The 26,088-nt window shown below is 38.9% G+C and overlaps 3 protein-coding genes and 1 long non-coding RNA gene across 9 annotated transcripts in view; 2 read left to right on the top strand and 2 right to left on the bottom strand.

Annotated features, from left to right (window-relative positions):
* The window catches only part of itsn2b (intersectin 2b), a 41,602-nt gene extending 35,773 nt beyond the window's left edge, over positions 1-5,829 (bottom strand). For both annotated transcript variants that reach the window (XM_088078120.1, XM_088078124.1), the window contains exon 1: positions 5,588-5,829. The gene's annotated coding sequence lies outside the window, so the exon portion shown is untranslated. The remainder of the gene's footprint in view (positions 1-5,587) is intronic.
* Positions 5,830-8,137: 2,308 nt separating this feature from the next.
* LOC121950236 (uncharacterized) lies at positions 8,138-12,725 on the top strand. Its single transcript, XM_042496213.2, has 3 exons — positions 8,138-8,488; positions 10,250-10,693; positions 12,176-12,725. The coding sequence occupies exons 1-3, from the start codon at positions 8,158-8,160 to the stop codon at positions 12,499-12,501; spliced, it is 1,101 nt and encodes a 366-aa protein (XP_042352147.2). The 5' UTR covers positions 8,138-8,157; the 3' UTR covers positions 12,502-12,725.
* Positions 10,643-21,700, bottom strand: LOC121950600 (uncharacterized). 5 transcript variants are annotated; one of them, XR_015776680.1, is made up of 5 exons: positions 21,404-21,700; positions 18,658-18,775; positions 18,189-18,236; positions 15,824-15,952; positions 10,643-10,657 (listed from the first exon to the last, which is right to left on the bottom strand). It is a non-coding gene; the product is annotated as an uncharacterized LOC121950600 (long non-coding RNA). The 5 variants fall into 5 exon arrangements; XR_015776679.1 differs by lacking the exon at positions 10,643-10,657 and adding an exon at positions 12,743-12,770; XR_015776678.1 differs by lacking the exon at positions 10,643-10,657 and adding an exon at positions 13,928-14,955.
* Positions 13,701-26,020, top strand: cog4 (component of oligomeric golgi complex 4). Its single transcript, XM_042495678.2, has 19 exons — positions 13,701-13,885; positions 16,743-16,825; positions 16,960-17,074; positions 17,376-17,550; positions 17,754-17,947; positions 18,389-18,494; positions 18,575-18,732; positions 19,417-19,475; positions 19,979-20,103; positions 20,218-20,336; positions 21,997-22,163; positions 22,277-22,442; positions 23,187-23,249; positions 23,371-23,484; positions 24,280-24,372; positions 24,452-24,535; positions 24,624-24,725; positions 24,980-25,108; positions 25,314-26,020. Exons 1-19 carry the CDS (start codon positions 13,751-13,753, stop codon positions 25,446-25,448), a joined length of 2,322 nt encoding a protein of 773 aa, XP_042351612.1. The 5' UTR covers positions 13,701-13,750; the 3' UTR covers positions 25,449-26,020.
* The last annotated feature ends 68 nt before the right edge of the window (positions 26,021-26,088 follow it).

The following is a 26,088-nucleotide window of genomic DNA, read 5'->3' as shown; positions in this document are numbered from 1 at the left end:
AGTCCCTACACAGCTAGACTGCATCATTTACAGTAGAAAACAACAGGGAACATTATTCTAACAATTTCCTTGACTTTTCCAAAAGTTTTAAGGACTTTCCATAAATTTTTAAGATCAGGAAAAGCTGACTGTGAAATTCTATGACTTTTCCAGGTTTTCCATCACAGTGGGAACTCTGTTTAATACTTTAGTACAAGGTACCCACACATAATAATTCAATTTCAAAACTTTTCCATAACTTTTCCATAATATTTCATCTAATTGCCATAAATGTATTGATTTAGTTTAAAAGAAGATTGGCCTATATAGCAATAACACCATACATTAGGCACTTCCCAAGTATTTGTGGATAAGCAAACTGTTAAGCGCTTTCTAACTTTACTCCCTCATAAGACATTTTGACAATGTAATATTGACAAGTTTGTATGCATTTAATTCTTATTAAATAAATACTTTATGGATATGATTGTTAATGTTAATTCAAAGCACTTTTCGTGTATATTGCTCAACATAAAAATATGCCAGACATGACATTACATCAGCCAACAGCATCGGCCCTTCAGTATTGGACAGGCTCTAGTCAGGGAGCATAACCTCTGGTAATGTAACACAGTAAGAATTATAATGAATAAATGAAAGATAGCAGTAGACTGTCTGCTTTAGGGTTTACTATTTCAAGTCACAGTGGAGTCTGACTTTTCCTGCCTGGACGCCTCCCTTACCAACTGACTGACTGAGCGACTGACTTAGCTGACACAAGTGACGGACCTAAGTGGTAGATTCAGCTTTGCAAACCTCATGCAAATCCTTTGCGAGGGCTCCACCTACCCTAGAGTACTAACTCTAGCTGTACTTTACCTGTGATACAGGACCTATTAAAAGCCACTAAAAACAAGGTTGGAAAACTGACTCCAGGCTTCAGGAAGGCGTCTGTGAATGAAAGCCTGATGCGGTGTTTTGATAGCATTACAGTCGGCACCATAGCGAGTGAGACATAAGTAATACATTCACAGAATTATACAAAGTTTTCATTTTCTACACAGGGGTTTGCATGATCGTCAAATGGGCTGAGCAGTTTTTATAAGCTCAGAAAAACCCTTCAAAACAGACTGTATAGTCTGGACCCTACATTCTTATAATGAATAGGGACTGGCAACTGGAGGCAAGACTTCGATTTCCTCCCAGCTCTAGCTGATGCTGCATTTAATTTACAGTATGAGGAACTTTTCAAGGTCTGGCCCAATACTAAGATTGTGTAAGCCATCCTGCTACTCACACACGCACAGCAGTCCCATTACTGTTGTCAATGTTGAATACATAAATAGACTTATGACTCGTATTAGGTCCCAACCTGTAGTTTATGAAACTACTCCTCTACAGTCATGAAGAGCTGGCTCAACGTCAGCCAGGTGTAAATGCAATCCAACCACATTCTTAAGGAAAAAATCCACCCAAAAAGTTGAAAGGTCACTAAACTCTGCCTCTTCCTACAAGCTCAAGCAAGCCCATCAAAAAGCTGCAAGTCATAGCAGCAACTAGCAAGTTTTTCCTTACAAAAAAAGGTGATTTAATAATGAAATGACTCTCCATAGTTTTGCTTCCTGAACCTAAACCAGTTTCTGCCAATATATCCCTCTAAATCCTACACAGTGGACCTTTAAGTGTTGGTAGGCCTTGTCAGTGAGCAAGAATATACAGGCATGGCTCAGAAACTAGTAAAGGTAAAGACAGTACAGTCCACATTATATTATTCATTAATTTTCTTGTTATGTCAAGTCAGAGTGTCTTCTGTGAAAAAGGCCCATTGGTCCAAAGCAAGACTGGGTGTGCACCAGTGCACCAAGTAGGCAGAGTCTGCTCACCATTTGACCATCAGAGTAGGCAGCAGATCTGCCACTAAATTTGAGCGGCGCGAGCACCATAGACACCACCACGACCACATGTCCAATACAAACACAAACAAATAAAGGGAGACTGATAAAACAGTGAACTGTTGAATGTCGTTCCGGCTTAAAGAATCATATTGTGAACATTAATGTCCATGTAGGCAGTTATTTGTCAACCAGGAAAGCCACTAGGGCTTTTTTCATGTAGACAGACACTGTTGTTTGTTTTGTCAGCTGACAGTTCCAGATTACACTCCATGTCAACAGCTTTCCTGGCTTTCCCACCCACTTTGTTTTAAATGCAGGGCCTTTAGTTAGGACCAATAGAAATTTGCAAATCAGCTTCTATATTTTTATTGGGGGGAAAAATATATTGCATTAAACTATTCCTCAAAGTCAATATGAGCCACCACCGTTTGTGTCAATGCGTACCTTTAATTGCACTTGTCCACTGACTTAACATTTAACTGCACTTTATTAAATTGGTAGCATACAGGTGAAAAAGTGGTGGATTAAGTAAATTCTGATTTTCATTTAGGTGCAATCCAATAGAGGGAAAATGCACTTAGAAGCAACTGAAAATAAAATTGAAAAACATAATCAGAAAGGTAAGGCATATTTCTCTCGTTCATGATTTTAGGCTGACCTCACTTTGGTTTTATTCATATTTGACATTAAAAAGAGTAAATATTAATTCAGTGGCTATTTCCACATGTAGTAATTTAAACCCCCAACAGAATGCTGTTTTAACACATGTATGTCCTCTCGCCTAATATCCTGCTGAGTGAACATTAGATATTGATATAAACACACACCGTGAACACAATATTAACTTTCTTTATGGGACTGAGAATTACTATGATGATTATTGTAGATTATGGTGCATACGAATGTGGGGATGGTACTTTTATTAAGCTGACTGATATGTGATTGTTTATTTTATTGACTGTCTTTTAGTGTAAGGTGGTATTTTAGCTTTTTAGATGTTTTTTAGATTTAATCTAATATTGGTGTTTTGTTGGGTTTAATGTTTTTAATATATTCATTTTATATGTCATTTTTTAAAATTTTATTTATTTTATTCATATTGGAGTCACTGTTTTGTAGACTAAAATCTTGGTGATGTGTATATGAAATTCACTAAAATACAAATTATAAAAAAAAAAATAATATTTGGGTTGTACTCAGCCAACAGAACGGTGGTGTGTGAGATTGGATATGTACGGCCGGAGAACGTTATAAAGATAAATGATTGAGTGTAATGAAAAACTGTGCCATTATAATAAATATTCATTGGGGGATGAGATCCAATCGAGGTCTGAAAATCCTCTCCCAATGTAAGGCACTGCGTAATAATTCTGCTTCGATATCTATCGGATTGCAAAAATACGGACAATCCGTGTCTGACAGCTTGCTTCAGGTGGGAGGAGACAGGTAGAAACTCAGGGTTTCTTATAGAAAACCTGCCAGCGAGCAGATTATGTTAACGGAGTCAGTTACCATGGTGACTGACTCAGAGTTTGACTTAGCTGTCTTTCTGGAACAGATAACACAGAGTTTCCCTCATCTCAGGGTTAACATAGTCAGAGTTTTCACACAACCAGCTTTCTGGAATAACCCCTGCTTCAATTCTGCTTTGGTTCCTGCAAAGGGACTGAGACACTTCTGTCTCCTCATTAGTATACACACACAACACTGAGAACTGTTGGATAAACAACCTGGCTGTCCCTGACCTTAACTGCTTCAACAGCAGCTTTGAACCCTGCATATTGTACTCTCTTTCTCTCAGTCCAGGAGTATCTGTCTGGGTCTGTTTGTCCCTTATGCTCTGCTTCATGTGCGCTTGTAGACTCTGTAGACTCTTCAACACTGACAAGAGGAAATCATAACACAACGAAGAACCAGACACAGATGGATGAAACTGAGGAAAGGATGTTTTCACAATGACCGTTTCTCCTCCACTTCCTCATTCCATGCCTATCTTTTGGACCTTTTTCCTCTCTCTGTCTCTTCATGTACCACTATATCTATGTCTGTCCATTTGCCCCTAAATCTACTGTATGCCCTCCCAGTTGGATGACCCTGGCCTGTCCTCATCACTACTCTGTTCTGAAACAAGCGCTGCCTGTTGTTCTACGAAATCAATGATTGATTTTCAGCCGCCTCGCTCGCTGACCTCACACCAATGACATCAACTCCATCCCGATGACTCTCTCTCTCTCTCCCTCTGTGTGCGTGTTTGTTCCTATGTACAGTAAAATTACCCATGCTATCCATCTCCTTTACCACTCATCCCCCTATTTTTTCTGTCTTTCCCGCAGCCTCCCACTGTAGAGCTAACTCTTCTGACTGTTTCAGTGATATTTCAGCACAACCATTCAACAGTGCCCTTCACACATTCAAAAACTGCTGCAGGGGCCTTTGGAGTGTTTCAGATTGGGTTTGATTAACACTGTTTGCCATACTGTTTTGTTTTCTTAAGAGGCAAGGCATGCCTCTCCCTCTTTTAGTCTGCTTTGACTCGCCCTGATTTGTCCATAGACTATATCAGGATATATGACAGGACTAGAGGAGGTACTCTGATACACTGTTATTTGTTATTTGTTATTTGTTATAGTGAGTAATAAAGTTAAAACAGGATATTTATTTGCCTGTGTGTATATGTGAATGTGTATTATCTTAACGATCTTCTCTGAAGCTTGACTGAAGACATTAAGGAGGAGAAGTGTTGTTTATGTATTGTTATGTTTTAGGTAGTGTAGTATAGGCTTTTTTTCTTTACCTACTCAGGGACAAATGCAAATTAGCTGCTAGCCAACTCTGGTGCAATTACTTTTAATTGTGCACTGTCCCTGTACAAATCACCAATAAATTACATTAAACAAAATCAAAAGGCTGGTTACACCTCACACCTGGTGAATAAATGCCCTACGAAACCTATCCATTATTGTAATGCTCCAGGTCACACTTGTTGTAGAAGGTTTTTGTTTCTTTTGCTTTGGCAGTGAGATAGGGACTTCATTTTGTTTCCAGGCTTGATTTGGATTGGTGCTGTGCTGTTGGTATTTTGATTCAACAATGTTACGCAAACTGCAGAGATAACGCTGCACCTTTGTATCTGTTAGTTTTTATAGTACTTGTCAGTTTGTGATAATGTTCTTGCAGTAGAAAAACGTCAAAACAAATTAATAAAATAAACAAAAAATGAGAAAAAATGAATAAATTAAAACTCTGCTAGTCTATTGTGGAGCACATATTTCTTCATTCACAGGCTGACAGAGACTTCAGTGTGTCTGACCGATAAACTGATAGAGTAACATTCCCTGATCACCTGCCTGCAACCTGCTCAACTCGTTTGAACCGAGAGGAATTTAGGAGACTGACCTGCAAATGCGCTTTCACAAACTTCACAACACCTCACTGAAGCATCACTAAACACGCTGTGTTTGGATCCAGATAAAAGCTAACATCTACTGAAATCATAACTTAGCTAGCTAACCTAACTCCCATCCAAACAGAGCATCTCCCTCCTTCAAATACAGTTTTCTTTCTTCCTGAATTAAAGACAAGCTAAACAAACATACACAGACGAAATTAACAGTCCAAACGCTTCTGTTACGCTTAAACGCCATCTGTAGAAACATTACCACAACACTATTAAACTTACGCTAATGCTTAGTTAAGCAGTTTCGCTTGCGTACCTCTCTCACCCCAATGACCAAAAAACATCAACTTCCGAGCTTCCGGCGATGCAAAAGTGATCCTCCACCACTTCTGGACGGTTTCCCGGACACACTTTATGGGTTTATTATCCAAGGAGAGCAGTATTAGTTGAGGAAATGTCAAAGTTTAGCGGCGTTGTTACTCAGAGGACCTGTTGCTGACAGCTCAGTGTGTCACACCAACAACATGGCTGACGACGACTGATGGGAGGCTGTTAACGTCTGACCGTCCACCGGGTGGGAGGAGAGACACAGGCAGGAGTCACGCAGAGCTGAAGAGTTTACATCCGAAAAACTCAAAACAGGTCCCTTTGAATTTCCAGGGGGAATGCAATGTTTGCGAATGCCTGTAATCATTTTTTATGCTTTTGACGAACTGTTTAGGGACTGTTCGTTATTTATGGAAGGGGAGGGGTTGGTGTAAAAAGGGGAGGGGGCATGTCATCATTTTTTAAGTACTGAAGAGGGACTTCTTTTTTTATTTTGGCTTTGGGGATGGATGGACTACTCTAAATGACTGTATTTTATATTCATTTTACTGCCAATTATAAAAGAAAACATGAGGCATGCTTTCTTTAACCATTTAAAACCTGAGCAAACTGGTTTGATTTCTTTTAAAAACATGGGAAGAAGGTAACAGGTAGAAGAAAGAAATTAGTGAAAAGGTTACAAGGAAATTACCTGAAATTAAGAAAAAATCAAATTAAAAATATGTTATTAATAATATCAATTAAATATGTAAAATAGAAGAAGAAAGGGACCATTTAAAGGTGCTGATTATTTTTGATTTATCTTTTTTTTTTATATATATATAATGTGATTTTAAATCTAAAATGATTATAAATATAAAAAGCAGTTTTCTGGACATTTCTCCCTTGAACTTAGTTTTTTTGGGGGGAAAAGTTTCAAGACAATTACCTGAAAATAAGCAAAAATAAATAAATAAATAAAATATGTACACTAAAAACCAAACAAGAAAATAGAATAATATATATGTATTTATTTTAAATATTTTATTATTTTTTCTGTAACACCAATTTTTAAGGTAATTACCTGGTCCCTTTTTTTTTTTACTAATTTCTTGCAATTTGTGGGGAAAAGTTTTGCTAAGTTGGTCCATGTCTTTTTCCCCTATATTTTGTTTTTTATTTTGTTTTTTTTTTTAAAACAAAAAGGGAAAAAATGCTCATGTTTCAAAGGGTTGAATAGCTTGTGACAGGTGTTTGAATGCAGCACAGGAAAACTGATGTCGATCCAGACTTCAGGGGGTTCAAAATCACCAAAGTTAAACCATTTACCAGAGTCGGAAACTGTAAAAACAGAAGTTATTGTTGTATTTTCAAATTTCCGATGGTCCTTGGGCACCTCATGTGCAACAAATGCTTCTGTCAGAAAAAAATTAATAAATTAAAAAATCTAAGCTTAAAATAGTGATATTTGATAACTTTATTCTAAGTCTCATTTAAATTTTTGCCAGATATAAACAATTTGCACTAAATAGCCAGCACAGACAACAAAAGAAAATCAAAGTTTTTTTTCAACTCCAGGACTTGATCTTTAACTTTTAATTTCAGACATCATTTGTTATATATGTAGGTTTATGTAAACAGGGCATCTCAATTCAACTCACTCAAAACGCAATTAAAACTGTAAAAGCTTGTACAGTATTAGTTTTCATACAGCTCTTTATCTCCCCCCAGTGTTAAATTTAAGCAATAAAATGTTTTTTAAATACTTTTTTCATTGCTTTTCTCTATTATGTGTTCCACTTTATACATGGTATGTACTTGTATGATGTCTTCAGCGAGGGAAATCAAGCGCCTGTCACCCTTGAAAGTGTAATAAGTGTTATTATATGAAGTAAAGGTTTGGGGGGGGAAACAACGATTAAATAAGGGATGTAATATAACGACTAATTGATGAAAAACACAATATTACATTGAGAAATTCGCTGGGAGAGACAGGTGTGCTATCTCCTAAATGATTATTTAAAAGCTACAGGAATAATATAGAGACACTTTAGTGCAGGGATACTCAACTTGCTTGGGGGCCACTTTTGCAAAAAGACAGGATGCCAGGGGCCAGTTACAGAAGCCCCATACATGTTTCTAGTATTTTAGAACTTTTCAAGAAATTTAGAAGGCATATAGGATTTTAGGACATTTTGAGAAATTTAGCAGGTTTCTAGGTTTTAGAATATTTCTAGGATTTTTAGGGACGTTTTTAGGACATAGCAACTTAACTAGCACCTCTGTCAAAGGGTGCTGGGGATCTTCCACTGGCCCTTTTTATTTATTTATTTATTTTAATAAACAAGCTCTGTTTTTATGCTGTTTTTGGACTTTGGGCACTTTATGTAGCCTGTCTATACAAAAAGTTCAAAAATAATCCCCAGTGTGAATCACTTTTTATTTTTATTGTGAATTAGAAAATGGTTAGGGGACCAGATTTGGCCCGTAGGCTGTAAATTCATTATCACTGATTTCGTATGTTTGTTTTGTTGTCCTGCCAGGCCGCTGCTCCACCCTCCAGTCCAGCAGGCAGCGATAATGCGCCTAAAAAGCTGCTGTGATTACCGCCGTGAGAACCCAAATAGGGAAGAAGAGTCCACACTGTGTTTGGAGTCAACCGTAAACATGGTCCGAAAAAGAAGTGTTGTTTGGGGCTTTTTTAAAGCCGTCGACTCAGAGTCGGCCCAGTGTCTGCTCTGCGGGGATTATCTGGTCAAATCGGGATCGGGCACCACCACTAACTTGCTGAGGCACCTGCGTGTCAAACATCCCACCGCGGTCGTGAGGAAGAGTAAGGGTCGGCTGACAGAAACTACCCCCATCAATGGTCATGAGGACATGGAGGCGGGCAGTGAACGGTTCTGCTCCGGTACGATCACTTAAAGGGGCTCACAACGTATGAATTGTCTGTATACGGTTCTCAACGTGGAGGCTAGCAGCTAACGGTGCTAACGTGCTGTCGCTATAAACAACAGCAACAGTGCCGACAGAGCTAACATCACCTAATGTTGACCTGGTGCGTGTTGTGCTTCCGCGATGACGCCGTCCCGATATCAGCGGTGTATGAGCTAGCCCTGTGAAACTCAACGTAAGGCTCGCGGGCCAAATCTGCCCCCCCAATAGAGTGCCGGATGGCCCCCAAACCATTTTCTAATTCACAATAAAAATAAAGTTTTTCACACTGTTTTTTTTTGTGTAATGTACTTTTACAATACATAAGGTGCCAGAGTGCATAAACCAGCATTACATTAGAGCTTGTTTGCAAATAAAATGCATTCTCTGACAGATGATCTAGCTAAGCCCCTCATGACCTAAAATCCTAGAAATGTCTAACAACCCTAAAACGTCCTAAGATCCAAGAAATGCCTTGATATCCGAGAAATGTCCAACAAGCCTAGAAATATCCTAAAATCCAAGAAATGTCCTAAAATCCTAGAAATGTTCTCAAATCCTAGAAATACCCTAAAATTCCAGAAATGCCCAACAATCCTAGAGACATCCTAAAATCCAAGAAACGTCTTGAAATATCCTAGGATCGTAAACATGCAAAAATCCCAGGTATGCCCTAAAATCCTAGAAATGCCCAACAATCCTAGAAACGTCCTAAAACACCCTTAAATCCAATAAATGTATTGAAATCCTAGACATGTCTTAAAATCCTAGAAACATGCAAAAACCCTAGGTATGTCCTACTATTCTAGAAACATCCTAAAATCTTAGAAATGTCTTAAAATCCTTGAAATGCCCAACAATCCTAGAGACTTACTAAAACCCAAGAGACATCTTGATATCCTAGAAATGTCCTAAAATCCCAGAAACATCCAAAAAAAAAAAAAAACAAGAAATATCTTGAAATTCTAGAAACGTACTTTGCTGTACCGCCATGTTTCTACACAACACACAACCCAAACACAGGCTCTTGACAGGGCCATTTGCATTTTCACATTGGCCATCAAAGTTAGAAGCCACTGTGCGATGAGAGGCGCTGGAAAAACACTGATTTTTTATGTGAAACTGCTTTGTTCAGTGCTTTATTAGGTATGTTTACTGGTTTTAATCACCGGGTCTGTTTGTTTTGAAGAGGAAGAGACCTCTGCATATAATTCCGCTCCCAGTAAAAACTTCCTTAACAATGAACACTGAAGGAATTGCAACCAATCCTGCAATCCTCTCTGCTAAGCTAACACTAAATCCCCCTAAATCTTGCTCACTGGACCCTTTAACTGACACCAGTGCTTTCCCTAATAAGACATAACTTACCAAAGTGTGCTCCATGAAGAAAGTCCATTGACTTCAACCTTCAAACCCACTTAAGCCAGAAGAAATGCTTAATGCATGTGGGGGGGAAACACTGAGGGGGAAAAAAAGAACAATTTTGATTACTGGTTCACATTTTAGTCATTTAGAGAACATGTCAAATATTTACTTGTTAATTTTTTTTTCTGTTTTTACATCATTATAAAATCTCTGAATGTGTCATATTGGGCTCCAGGAACTTGTGATGGGTATTTTTTTACAATTGTGTCTTGATATTTTATACACAGAATCAGTCATTAAAAAAAAATGCATAGTTATCAGTAATGAAACTTTAGTTGCATCCAGCAGTATAACATTTTGTTTTCCTCTGTAGTGGAAGTAGCTTTGGAGGAAGGAGATGCTGAAACCCTTACCACAGAGAACGAAGCTGGTATTAACTCTGCTATTAATAGCATCCTGGAAGCTGCACATGGAGGTCCAGCAGAAGAAATAACACATGGAAAATCGAGCGATGACCATCCTGTAACTCGTAGATGGACTAAACGCAGCTTGATTTGGAGGCACTATGAGCGCCTGGACAGTTTGGCTGCTGCTCGTTGCCGCATCTGCATGAAGAAGTTGCAGTGCTTTGAGGGCGGCAGCACCAGCAACCTGCATCGGCACATGTCCAAGAGACACCCTGAGATGTTTTCTCAGCTATTTGTAGACGGGAGGCACCCACCAACACCCCACGCATCACAGGGCTCCAGTGCTAACGGTGACACATCAACACCGCCAGAATCTGCTGGGGCGACAGAGAAGCAGAGACAGTTTTCTGGTGAGGTTTTATAGCTCATTTCTGTTTATCTTTGTCATTAACTGTGACTTTAAAGACATCTTGCTGAATAAGTGAAATGCATAAATGCGTTACTTATAGGAAACCCACCTCTTCATTAATCAGAAGACAAATGTTAAATTAAATATTGTCTAAGATTTAATTGAGGAACTATCTGATCAAATAATAAAACAAAATTTTGAATCTCATTTGATGCCAGCTTTCAAAACATGACAGTTTTCAACACTGTGTGCTGGTGTTTTCAAAAGTATCGATCTCTCGATACATATCTGAATCTGAGAATTTTAAATGGTTTCAATACTAATTTTCAATAGTATCGATACACCAGTACCAGCTGCACTCTTTTCTGCTCTCTGTAAGACCTGGTCTGCACTTATACAGACATTAATAAAAAAAAAACTTTATTGTCCACCTTCTTAAAAGAATAATAATAATCAGACCCAAATAACATTGGGCACAGCAGACGCCTCCGTACGTCGGTGAATTGGTGCTGCAATATTTAGTTAAAATGTAGTCATTAGACCATGCAGTGCTCACACAATGTCAGCAGATGTGGTAGTCTGCCGTTGCCGTTATTGTTTTAGGTTCATGCTCATTACACAAAGCAACTATGAGCATGTGTGAATTGAGGAAATAATGTCATTGTTTCCCAAACGCTCTGTTTTACATGTTCATACAGACACATAGAAACCAGGATTTCAAAAATATGCACCTTAAAAGGCCATTTAAACAAATCTCTGGAGGAAAAATATCAGTTTTCAAAAATATCTGTATATACTGTATGTAGCAAGTGCCTGAAAGTGAATCTATTCTATAGTATTTTTTGCAGTATTCTCCTACTAACCAAGAAAAGTTGTTGTAATATCATAGCCTTGTAATCTTTTAAGAATTTTAAATTTGATGTTCTCAATATCAATTTCCCCGGTGGTATTAAAATTGTATGGAATATTGATTTTTTTTTTTTGAAAGTATTGTATCAAAGTTTGAAATTTCAGTACAGTAACAACTCTGCAGTGTGCTATAGACACATTTGGGTGGTACTAATAGGTATTAAAGTTACATATCTTGCCCTGTTTTTTCTCTAATGAACATTTGTTTTGTAAAATCAGCCAGATGTTGCATGTAGTTCAAACATAAAGTTTTAGTAAGGTCATATTTTTCTCCCTGTGAATTTCCTTCATACTTTAAATGGAAAAGAAGTAAATATGAAGGCAAATCATTGTCCATCTCACATTATTTAAGAAGTTATCACTCATGTATGAGTGTTGTCATTTTCTCAGTAATTCTAAGAAAGCAGTTTGTTATCTCAGCAACAATAATCACCTATTTTTAGTCGAGTGGATGAATCTGCTACACATTATTTAAAATCAAGTTTCAAAATAGATATTACTTGTCATTTCGTAGTTCTACTGTATCCCAGGCTGTACGGAGACTTAACTCATAACGTCCCTCTTCTGCTTTCAGGACTGTGTGAAGGAGAAAGGCGTATGTTTAGGAGAGAGCGGGAACTGATTGAAGCTCTGAGGAGCGCGCAGAGGGAGGAGGCTCGGGCTCTGGAGCATCAGAGGGAGCTGCTTGACAAGCTGCGTACAGTAAATGCCAGGGAGGCGGCTGCAGAGAGGGAGCAGATTGAGTCACTGAGGAAAGCACAGCTGGAGGAAGCCAAAGACTTAAGTAGACAGAGAGAAGAGCTGCAGAAGGAAAAGGCCGAGCTGCAGAGGAAAAGGGAAGAGCTTCGGCAGGAAAGAGAAGAACTTGTCTTGTTTTCCAGAGGACGGCAAGCCTCCTGATTCTGATACAACGTGACTGTCCTGTTGCTGTCATCACCAATTTCGGATTTTCTATAAATACTTCTGGACCCATTCAGACACATGATGATGTAAACTCCCCTTTTAGTAAAATATATATATTTTTTTTTAACTTAATTTTTATTTAAGTTTCATTCAAAATCATGTACAGAATCATAATCATCATATCTGCTGTTTCATATACAAGGTGACAGTAAAATAATTTTCTGCCCGCTCTGGTCCCATCTCACTGTCGACCTGAAATCTTTAATCTGGCATTAAATAAATAGAAATTTGATCCACGTCAGGAAAAATGTCTCAGTCCCCACCTCACCCAGCATTCACTCATGGCTGCAATAAGTAATTTTCAAATGCATACAGTAGGCAGAGAGTAGTCATACAAATTATTGTGTTGCCTCTCACTTTGCAACTGTGGAGGACAGGATAATTCAAAAGGTTTGTCTTTACACTCAAATTTGTAAGTTGGATATGAACTTTGAAATTATTAAAATAATTTTGTTGAAATAGGACATACTAAGGTATACTAAGATATTTATTATCTCTTTTTATATGATCCTTATATTCCCAAATTATTATTGTCATTATTATTTTGTTTAGCCCTTATTTAACCAGGTTTGTCTTGGTTAATTAACATAAAGGTACATTGATTTAAGTAACATAAAATGATCAGATAAAACAGTTGCATACAGACAGCCTGGACTCAAAGGATTTCACCATGGTTCACCATTTCTGATTTCATGAATAGACCTATATTGTAGAGAACTATTTTAGCACAAGATCAGTGGTTTAGGGGCTGTAGGCAAAATATAAATACGATTCCATGCTGAACCCAATATTAGCTGAGGTTGGTAATTGTATTTATTACTGTAATTTGGGTGAATTTGCGCTTTAAAATAAACCAACTTGCATCCTAGGAATAAATTACCGCTACTAAAACGCACAGCGCATGCGTAGATAAAAGTGTATTCCCCGATATTGACTTCTCAGGCGCTACTACGGAAAGCACCGGCACCAATAAAAAATGGTAAATTGTAGGTTTATATTCTAGACTAATAAGGACGATGTCACAGCCACGCTTAAAGTCACAATTACCAAATATTAAGACGAAGGGGTAGCGTGTCTTTTCTGTGGCGCATATTAACCCGCGATGAGGCGCTGCCTGACAGTCTAAACCCAGGACGGTCTGACAAAGTCGTGACGTGGTGTCCTGGTCCTGCGTCGGTGGCGGAAGATGGCTGACAGCGGAGCTTTGGCAGCCAAAATATGCGACTCTGGCTCACTGTCCTCCGTGAGTATGGAGACCATCTCGGCGCTGACGGAGCTGGAGGACCTGGAGAGAGTTTACCGGCAGCTCTGTGCGGAGGAGGTTTGTATTAACGACCGTTAACGGCAGTTTGTTAGACGTGTACACTAAACTGTCGTCATCCGCGTAAACTTCCGGGAGGCTCAAAACAAAAACTCCACTCTGTTGAATTATGGATAAATTAACATTTAACATCTCAGCACATGACCTGTCTGTGCAGGGCACGCTGGAGCTTCTGATTACTGTTTTTAAGACAAGGCAGAGGACAGGGTTAGGAGGTGAGTTAGCAAGGTAGCCTACCAAACCCTTCATAATACCTGTGTAATACCATATACCAACACCAAGTGCTGGATTTTGGGAGAAAAACATTGTCTGCCTGCTGTGTTTTAACTCTATAAAGTTTCCTCTTGACTGAGGGGCTAGCCATACATTTGTGATCGCTATTTGGTTGTTAAGGGGCCAAATAGTCCCACCCCACCTCCTGAATATGTATGCCCTGCAGCTTCCGAGGATGTCACGCTGTCTCATATTTAGATAGGCCTATAAAATATTTTTTTCTTTTATACTTAGAAATGTTTAAATGTGTCCATCTACACTGGTAGATGTGACTGCTCCCTCTTTAGACCTTTACAGCCTGCCTTTCAGCTCTGAGTGCATCAGTTTTAGGGGTGGGACAAATCGATACAGTCGGGTATTGCAATATTTTGTATGGCAATAAAGTGTGATACACGGATGCCATTTTTTAAATCATAGCCTATAATATAGTTATATACAAGTACATACAATAAACTTTTGGTAGCCTACTAGAACAATTACATCAATTGCATTTTTAGCCTACTAAAACAAAAAAAATATATTTATTTTTTTTAAAAACACAACTCTATCTTGTTCGTTAAAACAGATGAATTTGGGAACACAATTTGAAGTTGAAATGTAATAAATTGAATACATGTTATTGTAGCGACCCCGAGGCCAGAAAATGGACTAATAATACATCCTGGCCTGAGAGGCGATAGTGAGTCTTTGTGAGTCTCGGGGAGCTACTAGTGTTAAAGAAACACAGCGATGGCAGAAGCTGCAGGAAAACGAATAAGAAGCGAAATATCGGCGTGGCTTTCTAACACTGGAGACAGCTGTTAGAGAGTAAAAAGATGTGGTTAGATGCTGAACTTGCAACGTTTCTCTCTGACTGGAAAGTGACATTTAACGTCGAGGATTTACCAAAACACATATTTAGTGTAACTGATGACAACACAAACTGCTGAGCTAAGTAAGAAGTAAAGTAAATTATACACAAACGCCACATGTGAAGATCAGAATCTAGCAGCCTCTGCTGTCACTTATTAGTTGCCTTGATTTATGACTGATGACTGTAAATTGCAGTTGTATGGACACAGTAGTAGGCCGACATTTAAAAGGTTAAATAGGCCCCCCCTCATTTGGGTGGACTGGGTGGCTGGAGAGCTCTTTTAAAAGTTTTTTTTGTTTGTTTTTTCTTTTGCCATCACAGTTTTCTTTATGATCGTATCCAAAACACACCTTCCAAAGCACACACACAAATAAAATAAAAAATTACATCAGTGAAACATAATTATATGACAAGTAGTTCCGACAAAGGAATCTGATTTCTCCACAAGACATTTAGAAAAATGACGACAGCACACCTGCCTCATCACTAACAGGATTACTCCGCCATCTCTGAATCACCGCTATTCAATAAATCAGTTTCACTGTCGCGCTAAAATGACGATGAAACACACCCTCTCGAGTAATATGTCTTAACCATAAACCATAAACCATATAAATATGCAAAAGCATATTACACAACTATTCACATGAGTGAAACAAGCATATCTGCATCGGTGATGTTAACGTTACTGAGCAGCTGTTTTTTAGGAAGAACAGGCTACAGCCAAACACTTCAATTTTCACTATTTTACCACAATGTCAGTTAAAAAACATACATCAAAAACAAAGAAAACATATAAAACCACACCATACCTTGTTCCCATTTCAGCAAGAAACTGTTAAAAAACTTCAGTACAAACATTTCAGTGTTTTCTTCCTTTTTTCTTAGACGTTTGTGCCGCAATGACCTGTTTCCGCCCAGAAAGCTTCAAAATAAAGGCCCTAAAAGATAAAACAGGAAATGAGATTTCAAAATAAGGCGCTACAGAAAGTGAATTAAATTTGATTTTTTAAAAAAATCTTATTTATGGAAATTGTTTTACCTTTTAAGCATCAGTTACACTGAGTGCATCAATTTGTATGTAGGCTATAGTATGATACACAATGCATACAAATATATGGCATACAAATATAACTTATTATTAAGGAAAGGAATCACTAATTGAAGAGTATATCTGAAGAGATCATCTCACTCTCTGTATGACAAACACAGCCACTCAATCAAATGAAGAAATGTGACTGGCTTCTAATAAAATAATATCATGCATATGCATCCATGCTTTGTGTCATTAAGCAAAACAGCCAAAGTAAGGAAAGAAATATTGTTCAGGAATCCTGAAAAGCTTACTAGCAAACAGCATATGCAATAGGCTTCAAAAGTCTGAATTTACAAAAATGTCAAGTCCTTTAATGACCCTGTAGATCCAAAAAGGTTATTCATCTCACCCTACGCTCTCTTCAACTTCCTACATGCCACAATTTTTTTAGTCATTGACACATCTCCTTCCTCATCAGACGTCTGCATGCAAAAATAATTACCAAATGTATTTTGGTTTCTTTGGTTAGGTTTTGATAGAACATGAGGGCAGTTTGAAACTGGATAAAGGAAAACAGACATGTTAAAATACATTGCAATTACAGTGCAATGCACAGGTTATGTGCACGGTCTATAAAGGTGCTGATATTAAAATAATCTTGCTCATTTAAACTTTTGTCTTCTCCTCTTATACAGAAAGAAGTGGATGCTGAGCTGGACAGACTGGTGGGGCAGGAGGGAACCATTCACACAAAGATGCTGGCGCTGCAGAGGATGGGGTACAGTTCGAACAGATTAGTGTAGTTTTAAAAGCACCAAACCATCATCATTTAATTAAGGTCCAGCCATCACAGTTTGTGTTAGACAATTATGTGTTTTTTCTTGTGCAACATGCCGTCTCTGTGCTTTATAGGCCTAACCTACAGCTGATTGGAGGAGATGCCAGTCAGCTGTCAGGCATGATCACATTTACCTGCAGCCTGGCTGAAAACGTCAGCCGCAAAGTCAGACAGCTAGACCTGGCCAAGGTAAATACACATGCTTCTTAAATCTAATATAGACGCTGCATCAGCTTTGCACTGTCAGGGGTAACACATGTAAACACTAAAACATTTTTATTACTGGAGGAGTGTAAACCCGTGGGTCCATTTAATTGATGATAACATGCATGTACATGTACACCTCTGCAAAATGTATCATTTTAAACAGTTGCTGATACTAAGTGAGAGATTTATTCAATTTGTTTACAAGATGTATTAATGGCATTAATGTTGTACTAGATCAGACATACTGATTGCTTGGTGTATGTTTTATTTAATTGTATTTTAGACACGGCTGTATAACGTCATCCAGCGCGCAGACGATATCCTCGATCTGAAGTTCTGCACAGACGGCGTGCAGACAGCTCTACGTAATGAAGACTATGAGCAGGCTGCTGCCCACATCCACCGATACCTCTCTCTGGACCAGTCGGTCATTGAGCTGAGCCGGCAGGGAGAAGAAAGTACGAGGCCTCCAGTTCTCTGTCATAGTGTATTTGCATCTTTGCATAAGTTTGACTTTAAATATTTCAGATCAGAATAGGATTGTTGTTGGTCCTAATAACCTTTTCTCAATGCACTGTTAGTAAAAATATAAATAAGCTCTAAAATAGATGCAATATGTCAAGTCTTGCACTTAAATGCCGCTATTGCATATCGTGTGTAGGCAGTGCTGTGGATGCCAGTCTGGTGATGCTGCAGGAGGCAGAGCAGAAACTTAAGGTCATTGTCGCTGAGAAGTTGGATGAAGCTGTGGCGGCAGTCGACCTTGCACAAGTGGAAAGGTTTTTCAAGATTTTCCCTCTGTTGGGGCTCCACCAGCAGGGCCTTGCACGCTTCGGCCAGTATCTCTGCACTCAGGTCAGTTGTGTTTTTGGTCCTGTTTGTCTGCTTTGTGTCTAAGTACGTATCAAAAACTGCAATTAACTTTTAAGAAAAAGATCCACTGAACACATGATCTGTGAAGTTTCTAAAACCTTCCTTGTTATTTGCTTTAGTAAAACATTTGCACTTTGTTGTTTGTAAATTCTCTGAAACTAATAACTTCCTCATTCTAATGTTGCCTCATTGTATTTGGTAAGAGTGTCGGCCAAATACTTACATTAGTAAAATGTTCCCACTCTGCAAGTCCACGTTACATGGTCAGTTCCTTAAACAAAAAGAGAAGGCACCGTGAATTAATCTGATTTTATATGACTGTCAGAAAAAGTTATTTGTTGATCATATAAGATTATGAATTTAAATCTCAGTTTTTGTTAAACAGAAATAGTCAGTTGTTTTTTTTCACACATATTCTCACAGCTTGCTTCCAAAGCTGAGGAGAACCTGGTGCTGGCTACAGGAGGAGACCTGGGCGAGAAGCGAGCACCGCTGGTATTTGCAGACACTCTGACGCTGCTGCTGGAAGGTGAGAAAACGTGCCTGATGCTGTGAGTGTGTGTGTATAGTTTCCTTTTTGTGGACTCCACTGACATGTAGTGTTTACAGGTATTGCTCGTGTTGTTGAGACACATCAGCCCATAGTGGAGACGTATTACGGTCCAGGCCACCTGTACACACTTATCACTCACCTGCAGCAGGAGTGTGACCGACAGGCCCAGAAAATAGTCGACAAGTTCATCCAGCAGAGAGGATACCACAACAAGGTGTGCCTGACATCTGAACCGCATGACATTTTTCTTCCATACACTGTAAAAAATAAAAATACATCTGTTGTTTTTACAGAAAAATAACCTGCAGCTGTGGTTGCCAGAATAATTCTGTAAAAAATACCATGAAGATGCAGCACTATACAGAACAACCTGTAAATTTAACAATTTAAAATGTTTGTAATTGCACTTTTAAACTGTAAAATTTATACTGTTCATTTGGAAGACAAATATATATATATATATATAATTTTTGTCAGTGTCCATATTAATGCCCAAAATATTTTTTATTCAATTTTTCACATGAACATCAATAGGAAAGTTCAAGTTTTAAGGAATATTGAAATGTAACACTAGGATGTTTTGAAATCAATTGTAAAATCAATTTGTAGGCTACATATTTATCTGTAAAGCATAACATATGAATTTGGAAAATTTAATACCCTTTCTTTTCCCTTTAAAAAAGGAAGAAAACTACAGTAATCTGTAAATTCTACAGAGAAATGTCATTATTTCAACATATTCTTACTTTAAAATTTAAAACAGTTTTGTTTATTTCAGTGCTTGACAAAATATGACTGTAAACTTACTATTTCATTGTTTTTCTATTTACAGTTTTATGATTTTACAGCATGTTTACAGTGTACCTGTACCCACTGTGAACCTGTATCCCTGCTGTAGTTTCAGGTCGTCCAGAGCAGCATGATAAAGAGCGTGCCGGGAGAGAGGATCGAGCCCAGGTTTGTTTGTCTCTGTTACAGCCTGCGCTCTCTTCTATGATGTTTTCGTCCACTTTTTCCTGTCAGCACTAAGTTGTCAGGCGCAACTGATAATAGTCAGGTGGTGCAACCGGTTAAAATATTCATTCAAATTAATAAATAATAGGTTTAAGTGAACAAATGATTGATAGCTATCATGTGAATAGCCATTGCATTAAATGCATTCATTTGTTTATCTGTATAATTATTTTTCTGTCTTTAAATGTAAAGTCAGATGCTAAAGATACTAAATACCAGGCCGGTAGAATGCAATTATCTTAAATTATTGTAACTGTAGACACTATGTGATACTTGTCAAAGATTTCATTTAGAGTAAATAGAAGGATAATAGTAGTTACCAATTAGACTTGTTTGAAAACAGAGTTAAAGATATGCATGACATCTATTTGTTAAATACTTTTTAGAAATAACTTTCTAGAAGCTTTATTTGCCAATGACTTTACGCATCTGTCTGTGGTGAACAGGGAGCTGGACCCTGTGCTGACTGAAGTAACCCTGATGAACGCGAGGGCAGAGCTCTACCTGCGCTTTTTACGGCGTCGCATGCTGGCTGATTTTGAAGTCGGGGATGCTCAGAGCGTCACACAGGGTAGTTTTACATGAGCATGTGGCAATACATGCACAGATACCTTTTTTTTTTTTTTAGATGTGGAACAACAAGTCTATCCAGCTAATCATGGTTTGTACTTTTTTGAACACCCAGAGCATCAGCAGAACGTGGAGAAACTGCTGAAACTCTGTCTGCTGAGCAGGACGATGCAGGAGCTGATTGGATATTATATTCCGATGGAAGAGTACTACATGAGAGAGTCAGTCAACAAGGTAAATAACTCAGTTTGACATAGTATTTGTCTATTTTAGAAGATAACCTTAAATCTTTGAAAATTATAAAAATCTGAGAAAATTTAAAAAAAAAAAAATACATAAAATTATTTGAAAAAAAAGAGAAAAAAAGAAAAAACGAATACATTTGAAAATATTTTTTAAAAGAAATGAAAAAAGATATATATTTAAATTGGAAAATCATAGAAATCTGAGAGTAAGGAACTGAGTGTACCAGACCTCTGTATCCACTCCTCATGTCTGAGGGCAGGGCCGGCTCTTGGCATAGGCGATATAGGCTTTCGCCTAGAGCGCCAACACCGCCTATGATAATAATATCCTGCACCCGTTAGCGCCCTTTGCTCATGTTCCGCCCTTTGTTCATGTTCCGCCCTGAAAATGACGAACACACAAAAAAGAAATAATCTTAAACTAGACGCCCATGTTGTCATCATCTGATGCGTCCCTGACCAGCCTGCACCGTGAGCACTGACGGCGCGACGTACTGACGCACAGATGCGCACCTCAGGTCAGAGAGGGAGAGAAGCCTGACTGACACATGTCAAAACGCGGGTCTTAAGTTATCCACGTTTACGTTTCTTTTTTCATAAAAAAAGGTCTAAACCTTCAAGTGCGCAATTTATAAATCTAAGAATGATAAAGCCATGGTTGAGGGTAATATAGCTTTTGACAAGAAGCGGTTACGTGTGTAGTAAAAATATTATACTGCTGCATCCATTTTGCCTCTTATTGAAACACGAAGTTTATTTTAACAAACTGTTCTTGGAATAAAAGTACACACTTTCCTCTAAGATGTGAGATTGATCCGATTTTTTTTTTTTTTATAAATACCAACCTCGACAAAGAAATGACCATGTGGCCCTTTTAAGGACAGATTTGAATATATGATGATTAACATGCTCCATAATTGTTTGCAAATTGTTGACCATTTATGTATTTCACACATCAGAGGTCCAGTATTTAGATGTAAATATTTCGGCTTCTAAACAAGTTTGAAATTACAAACGCCACTGGATAAGACCATCTCGACATATCTGGTTACTCACTGTTTTTGTTAGATGATCTTCGGGTGTCGACCAGTTGCAGGATGTTCAGGGAGTTGCTGTGTGATGCTGAGCTGATTTGTCGCGTTCAAATTAAATCAGAACACCCCAAAATAAAACAAGTCTTTTCAAAAACAAAGTTGAAATCACTGGAACAAAAATAAAAACGGATTTATCAAACAATAATGCTGAGCTGTAACCAAAAACACGGCGGTTGGAGACTGTGTCCTCCTCAGCAGCTTCCCTTTTGACTAATTTCACACACGTGCCTTTAATGAGAGATGCAGGGTCACGTGATGCATTCAAGCGATCTTCCCAAAGATGGGAAATTTAAGAGGCTTGCTAGAAATGGCTCTAACCAATTTGAATAATAATTGAATATAGTTTTCATTACTGTGTTACTGTGAGATCTTTACATCTTTATACGGACCTCATCCACAGAGTTCATTTTGATGTTTTACAGTAGCTCGAAAGGAAAAATGTCAGTGTAACCTCACCAACTCAGCCACTCACTTCTACACAGTGAATCTTCAAATGTAATATTTACTCTTCCGAACATATTAAATTCATTAAGTAACATCAGTTTTCCTCCTCAGGCTGTAACTATGGATACATATGAAAAGGGTCAGCTGACCTCCAGCATGGTGGACGACTGTTTCTACATTGTGAAGAAGTGCATCAGTAGAGCGTTATCCAGCTCCAGCATCGACTGCCTCTGTGCCATGATCAACCACGCCAACTCTGTGCTCGAGTCGGACTTCAGGTGCTGTCACTTCACAGTTGATGCATTGAATGCTTCTATATTATTTGTTTGCACTTCTTCACATCTCATGCATGTATGTGCGCCTCCCTGCTCTGTCTCTCTGCACCTGTCAGGGAGGTGTTGTATAATAAGCTGCGGCAGGGCTTTCCAGCTACAACACTTCAGGACATCCAGCGTGGCGTGAGCAGCGCAGTCAGTCTGATGCAGAGCAGCTTACAGCAGGGGAAGTTCAACACAATGGGCATCGAGAGCACCGAAAACGCCAAGGCTGCGTTTCTGGTAAAATAAATGTCACACAACACACGCGCACACACACATACCGTGTGCAGCATCTTAGAAGTTATTTGTCAGACTAACACAAAAAACAGGGTCAGTAATTTAAGTGAGGAATCAGATGCATGAATAAACCCCTAATTTAAGTGAGGTAAGTAGAGCTTTAATTTTTAAACTGGCTCTTAGCTGAAGGATGCACTACTTCAAAAACCTTTTAACCCATTTGTCAAAAAAGGTGGATTAGATCAAGACGCACTTAAAGGTTCATAGATACCAGCAGTGGCAGAATGTAACTAAGTACATTTACTCAAGTACTGTACTAGTACAAATTCCAGGTACTTGTACTATACCTGAATATTTTCTTTTTATCCAACTCTTTGCTTTTACTCCACTGCATTTCAAAGGGAAATACTGAACTTTTACTTTGCTACATTCATCTGAAAGCTTTAGCTACTTTACAAATTATTATTATTAATTTCATAAAAACATAAGAAGAGTGTATAAAATATGAAGTTTTCTTACAAATTAAACTGCCCAATTCTTTATACAAGTACAGCTGAAATGATTAATTGATTAATGAAACAGCTGATTAATGGAAAATTAGTTAGCAACTACTTTTAAAGGAGCTGAGTACTTCCTCCCACTGGATACCAGTTAGACATCAGAAATAATTCTACACACTATATTTACGGGGAAAGAATGATTGAGTATCGCTGAATCACACTGAACTGTATTTATCTTTCTTCTCAGGTGACTCTGAATAACGTTGAGGTGTGCAGTGAGAATATCACGACTTTAAAGAGGAACCTTGAGGTAAGTTCCACACCAGCACTAGCACTCTGCATCACCCTCTATTCACTTTGTCATTTACTTGACAAATAGTTGCTCGCAGGTTCACGCCTGTCGTTTTTTAAATGTATCTTTTTCCTTGCAGAACGACTGCTCCAAGTTGTTCAGTCAGGGCGCCGCCTCTGGAGAACAAGCCAAGATTGAAAGCTGTTTGTCCGACCTTGTCAACACATCCGCCAAGTTCAAGGATCTCTTACAGGTTGGGCACACACACACACACACACACACACATCGATCAGTGTTTGTCAGCTGAGAGTTGTGTATTTACTTACTTATAGTAGGTGCTACGCCAGAGGAAACAGTTTTTAAAATTACACAGTGTTTTTAAAATATTAGTGTGACAGTCTGGTGTCCACAGCAGAGGGAAACAAAGTGTCTTTTATATTTATCTAACAGTTACTGCCAAAACAGAAGTATATTCCAGCTTTGCTGTTATCTATTTTAAGGAGACAATTACTCCAATGTGAAGATGAAATCACCCTGCCACTGTTTAAATTATTTTATAGCAAAGTGATACATGTCGTTTAGGTTTTGTGCTGTAGATGTGTGTAAACTTGTGGCACTATAAGCCTCCTTATGAGTGGTAAAAGTTTCACACTCTAATAAAGTGGTTCTCAAACCGGCGGGCAGGCCCCTCACAGTGCAGAGAGCCGATGCAGGAAGGTCGTGACTGGGGGAAAAATATGGAGTGAGACAAAACTGAATCAATATAATTTCAGTAGGTAAAGTAAACAAACAAAAACTTTCATGCTGATCTTTATTCATTCATTCATTCATTCATTATCCGTAACTGCTAATCCTATTCATGGTCCGGGGCACGCTGACCGTTATTTCACTAAAATTCAAAATGGATCTTTTTTTTAGTTGCTTCCCCGGTTACTGATTATGACTGAAAAAAAGTGGGTTGGTGGAAGCATGGCCTTTTTTTGGCTTTTAAAGGGACATGACAGAAAAAGTTAGATAACCGCTGCTCTGATGTGCTTTTTTTTCACAGGAGGGCCTGACTGAGCTAAACACAACAGCCATAAAGCCTCAGGTCAAACCCTGGATCAGCAGCTTCCTGTCCATCTCACACAACATAGAAGAGGTAACGGTCTCAGAGTAGTGAACAAAAATAAACCAGAGGTCATCAGACATGTCGCTGTAACAGCTGCTGTTCCTCACAGGAGGAGTTTAATGATTATGAAGCTAATGACCCCTGGGTGCAGCAGCTCATCGTTAACTTGGAGCAGCTCATGGCAGAATTCAAGGTGTCGTATATGTGCAATGACTCCAAAATATAATATAAGTATCCCTCCTTCTCATTTTCATTTAAACTTCTGTGTGTCTCCTCACCAGACAGCCTTGTCTCCTGTCATATACGACACACTCACCAGCCTGATGACCAGCTTGATATCTATTGAAATGGAGAAGACCGTCCTCAAATGCTCATTCAGCAGGGTGAGGAGCCGGGCTCCGCCACAAGGTGGCGCTGAGCATCCTCTGCATCACACCACATCACATCACTGACACACACACATGTGATGTGGAGCCTCAAGCAATGATTTATTAATGAGTCCAGAGACGCCTGCTTCCTTTTGTCACGACAACATCTTCCTGTTTTTAACCAGAGTGTTTACAGGAAACCTCTGAATACATGTTGGCACATTGTACAACTTACAGACCATCTATTGTTTCTGGTCTTTCTGTTGTAGCTCGGAGGGCTGCAGTTCGATAAAGAGCTCCGCTCTCTTGTGGCGTACCTCACCACGGTGACCACCTGGACCATCAGGGATAAGTTTGCTCGTCTCACACAAATGGCCACCATTCTCAACCTGGAGCGGGTAATTTAGATCATCACATACACTTTCACAGAATATACATCGCAAATTTAATGTTTATGGCAGTTGACACCAATGTGAGTTATTACTCACATGCTTTTGTATGAGTCAATACATTGTTTTTTTTAAGGAAAATCCAGCACAGACTATCTTTTAAGTACAGGATACTTCTTCCAGGTTTACTCACATGTACCTTTTTCTACTGCAGGTAACTGAGATCTTGGACTACTGGGGCCCAAACTCAGGCCCCCTGACATGGCGGCTAACACCAGCGGAAGTGCGTCAGGTCCTAGCGCTGCGTATCGACTTCAGGAGTGAAGATATCAAGAGGCTGCGACTGTAACTCACCCTGCAGTACCCACCTGGTGATGCTTCTCACTAAAGAGCTCTGCACAATCCAGATTTAATCCACGTTTCTGAAAATGGACGTGTGCACGGACAAATGGCCGGGGATTTCTTTTTGTCTGAGACAAGAGAAACTGGAGATTTCAGTTGGGTTTTCAAACTCTGCCTTCTGCTTTGCACCCGGCTCATGTCAGTCTGTGTCAGAGGTACAGCTCTAAGCTTTTAGGGGCATGGTTTCTGGTTAATGACACTGTGAGCTATTTGATATGAGTATCTGTAAAATATGAAGTAATTTTCTCTTAAATGTGTAATTAAAAAGTGTGATTGTGTCACCGTGGGGGGTTCCAACCTTTTAACCTGTAGCTGGCTCCGAGAAACGAGGACGCACTGGGACTGCGGAGCGGAGCTGTGCGGCTGTCAGTGAAAGAGAGCAGTAATGAACATCATACCCATTAAACTGACAGAAGCAGGTCAGACAGCTGATCCAGCCTAGTCATTCAATATATGAATAGCTCCTTGTCTGTGATGATGGAACACTTTTAACCTAATAAATTGAGCGCCGCTGTGCAACGCCTCTGATCCCTGCCATCCGCCACATTCCACGAAAGTGCTGCCCTATTGCCATGCAAGACCTGTTC

The sequence above is a fragment of the Plectropomus leopardus genome, chromosome 1 (genome assembly GCF_026936395.1).
Source record: "Plectropomus leopardus strain MGB_pleo_1.0 chromosome 1, ASM2693639v1, whole genome shotgun sequence".
Taxonomy (NCBI): Eukaryota; Metazoa; Chordata; class Actinopteri; order Perciformes; family Serranidae; genus Plectropomus; species Plectropomus leopardus.
Note: the sequence above shows the minus strand (reverse complement) of the source record. Positions and strands in the feature narration are given on the sequence as shown.

Coding starts and splice junctions, on each gene's coding strand:
- LOC121950236 (XM_042496213.2), top strand. CDS start 8,158: ATGCGCCTAAAAAGCTGCTGTGATTACCGCCGTGAGAACCCAAATAGG. Junction 8,489..10,249: donor CAGTGAACGGTTCTGCTCCG/GTACGATCACTT, acceptor TTTCCTCTGTAG/TGGAAGTAGCTTTGGAGGAA. Junction 10,694..12,175: donor GAAGCAGAGACAGTTTTCTG/GTGAGGTTTTAT, acceptor TTCTGCTTTCAG/GACTGTGTGAAGGAGAAAGG.
- cog4 (XM_042495678.2), top strand. CDS start 13,751: ATGGCTGACAGCGGAGCTTTGGCAGCCAAAATATGCGACTCTGGCTCA. Junction 20,337..21,996: donor TGAGAGAGTCAGTCAACAAG/GTAAATAACTCA, acceptor TTTCCTCCTCAG/GCTGTAACTATGGATACATA. Junction 23,485..24,279: donor AGTTCAAGGATCTCTTACAG/GTTGGGCACACA, acceptor TTTTTTTCACAG/GAGGGCCTGACTGAGCTAAA.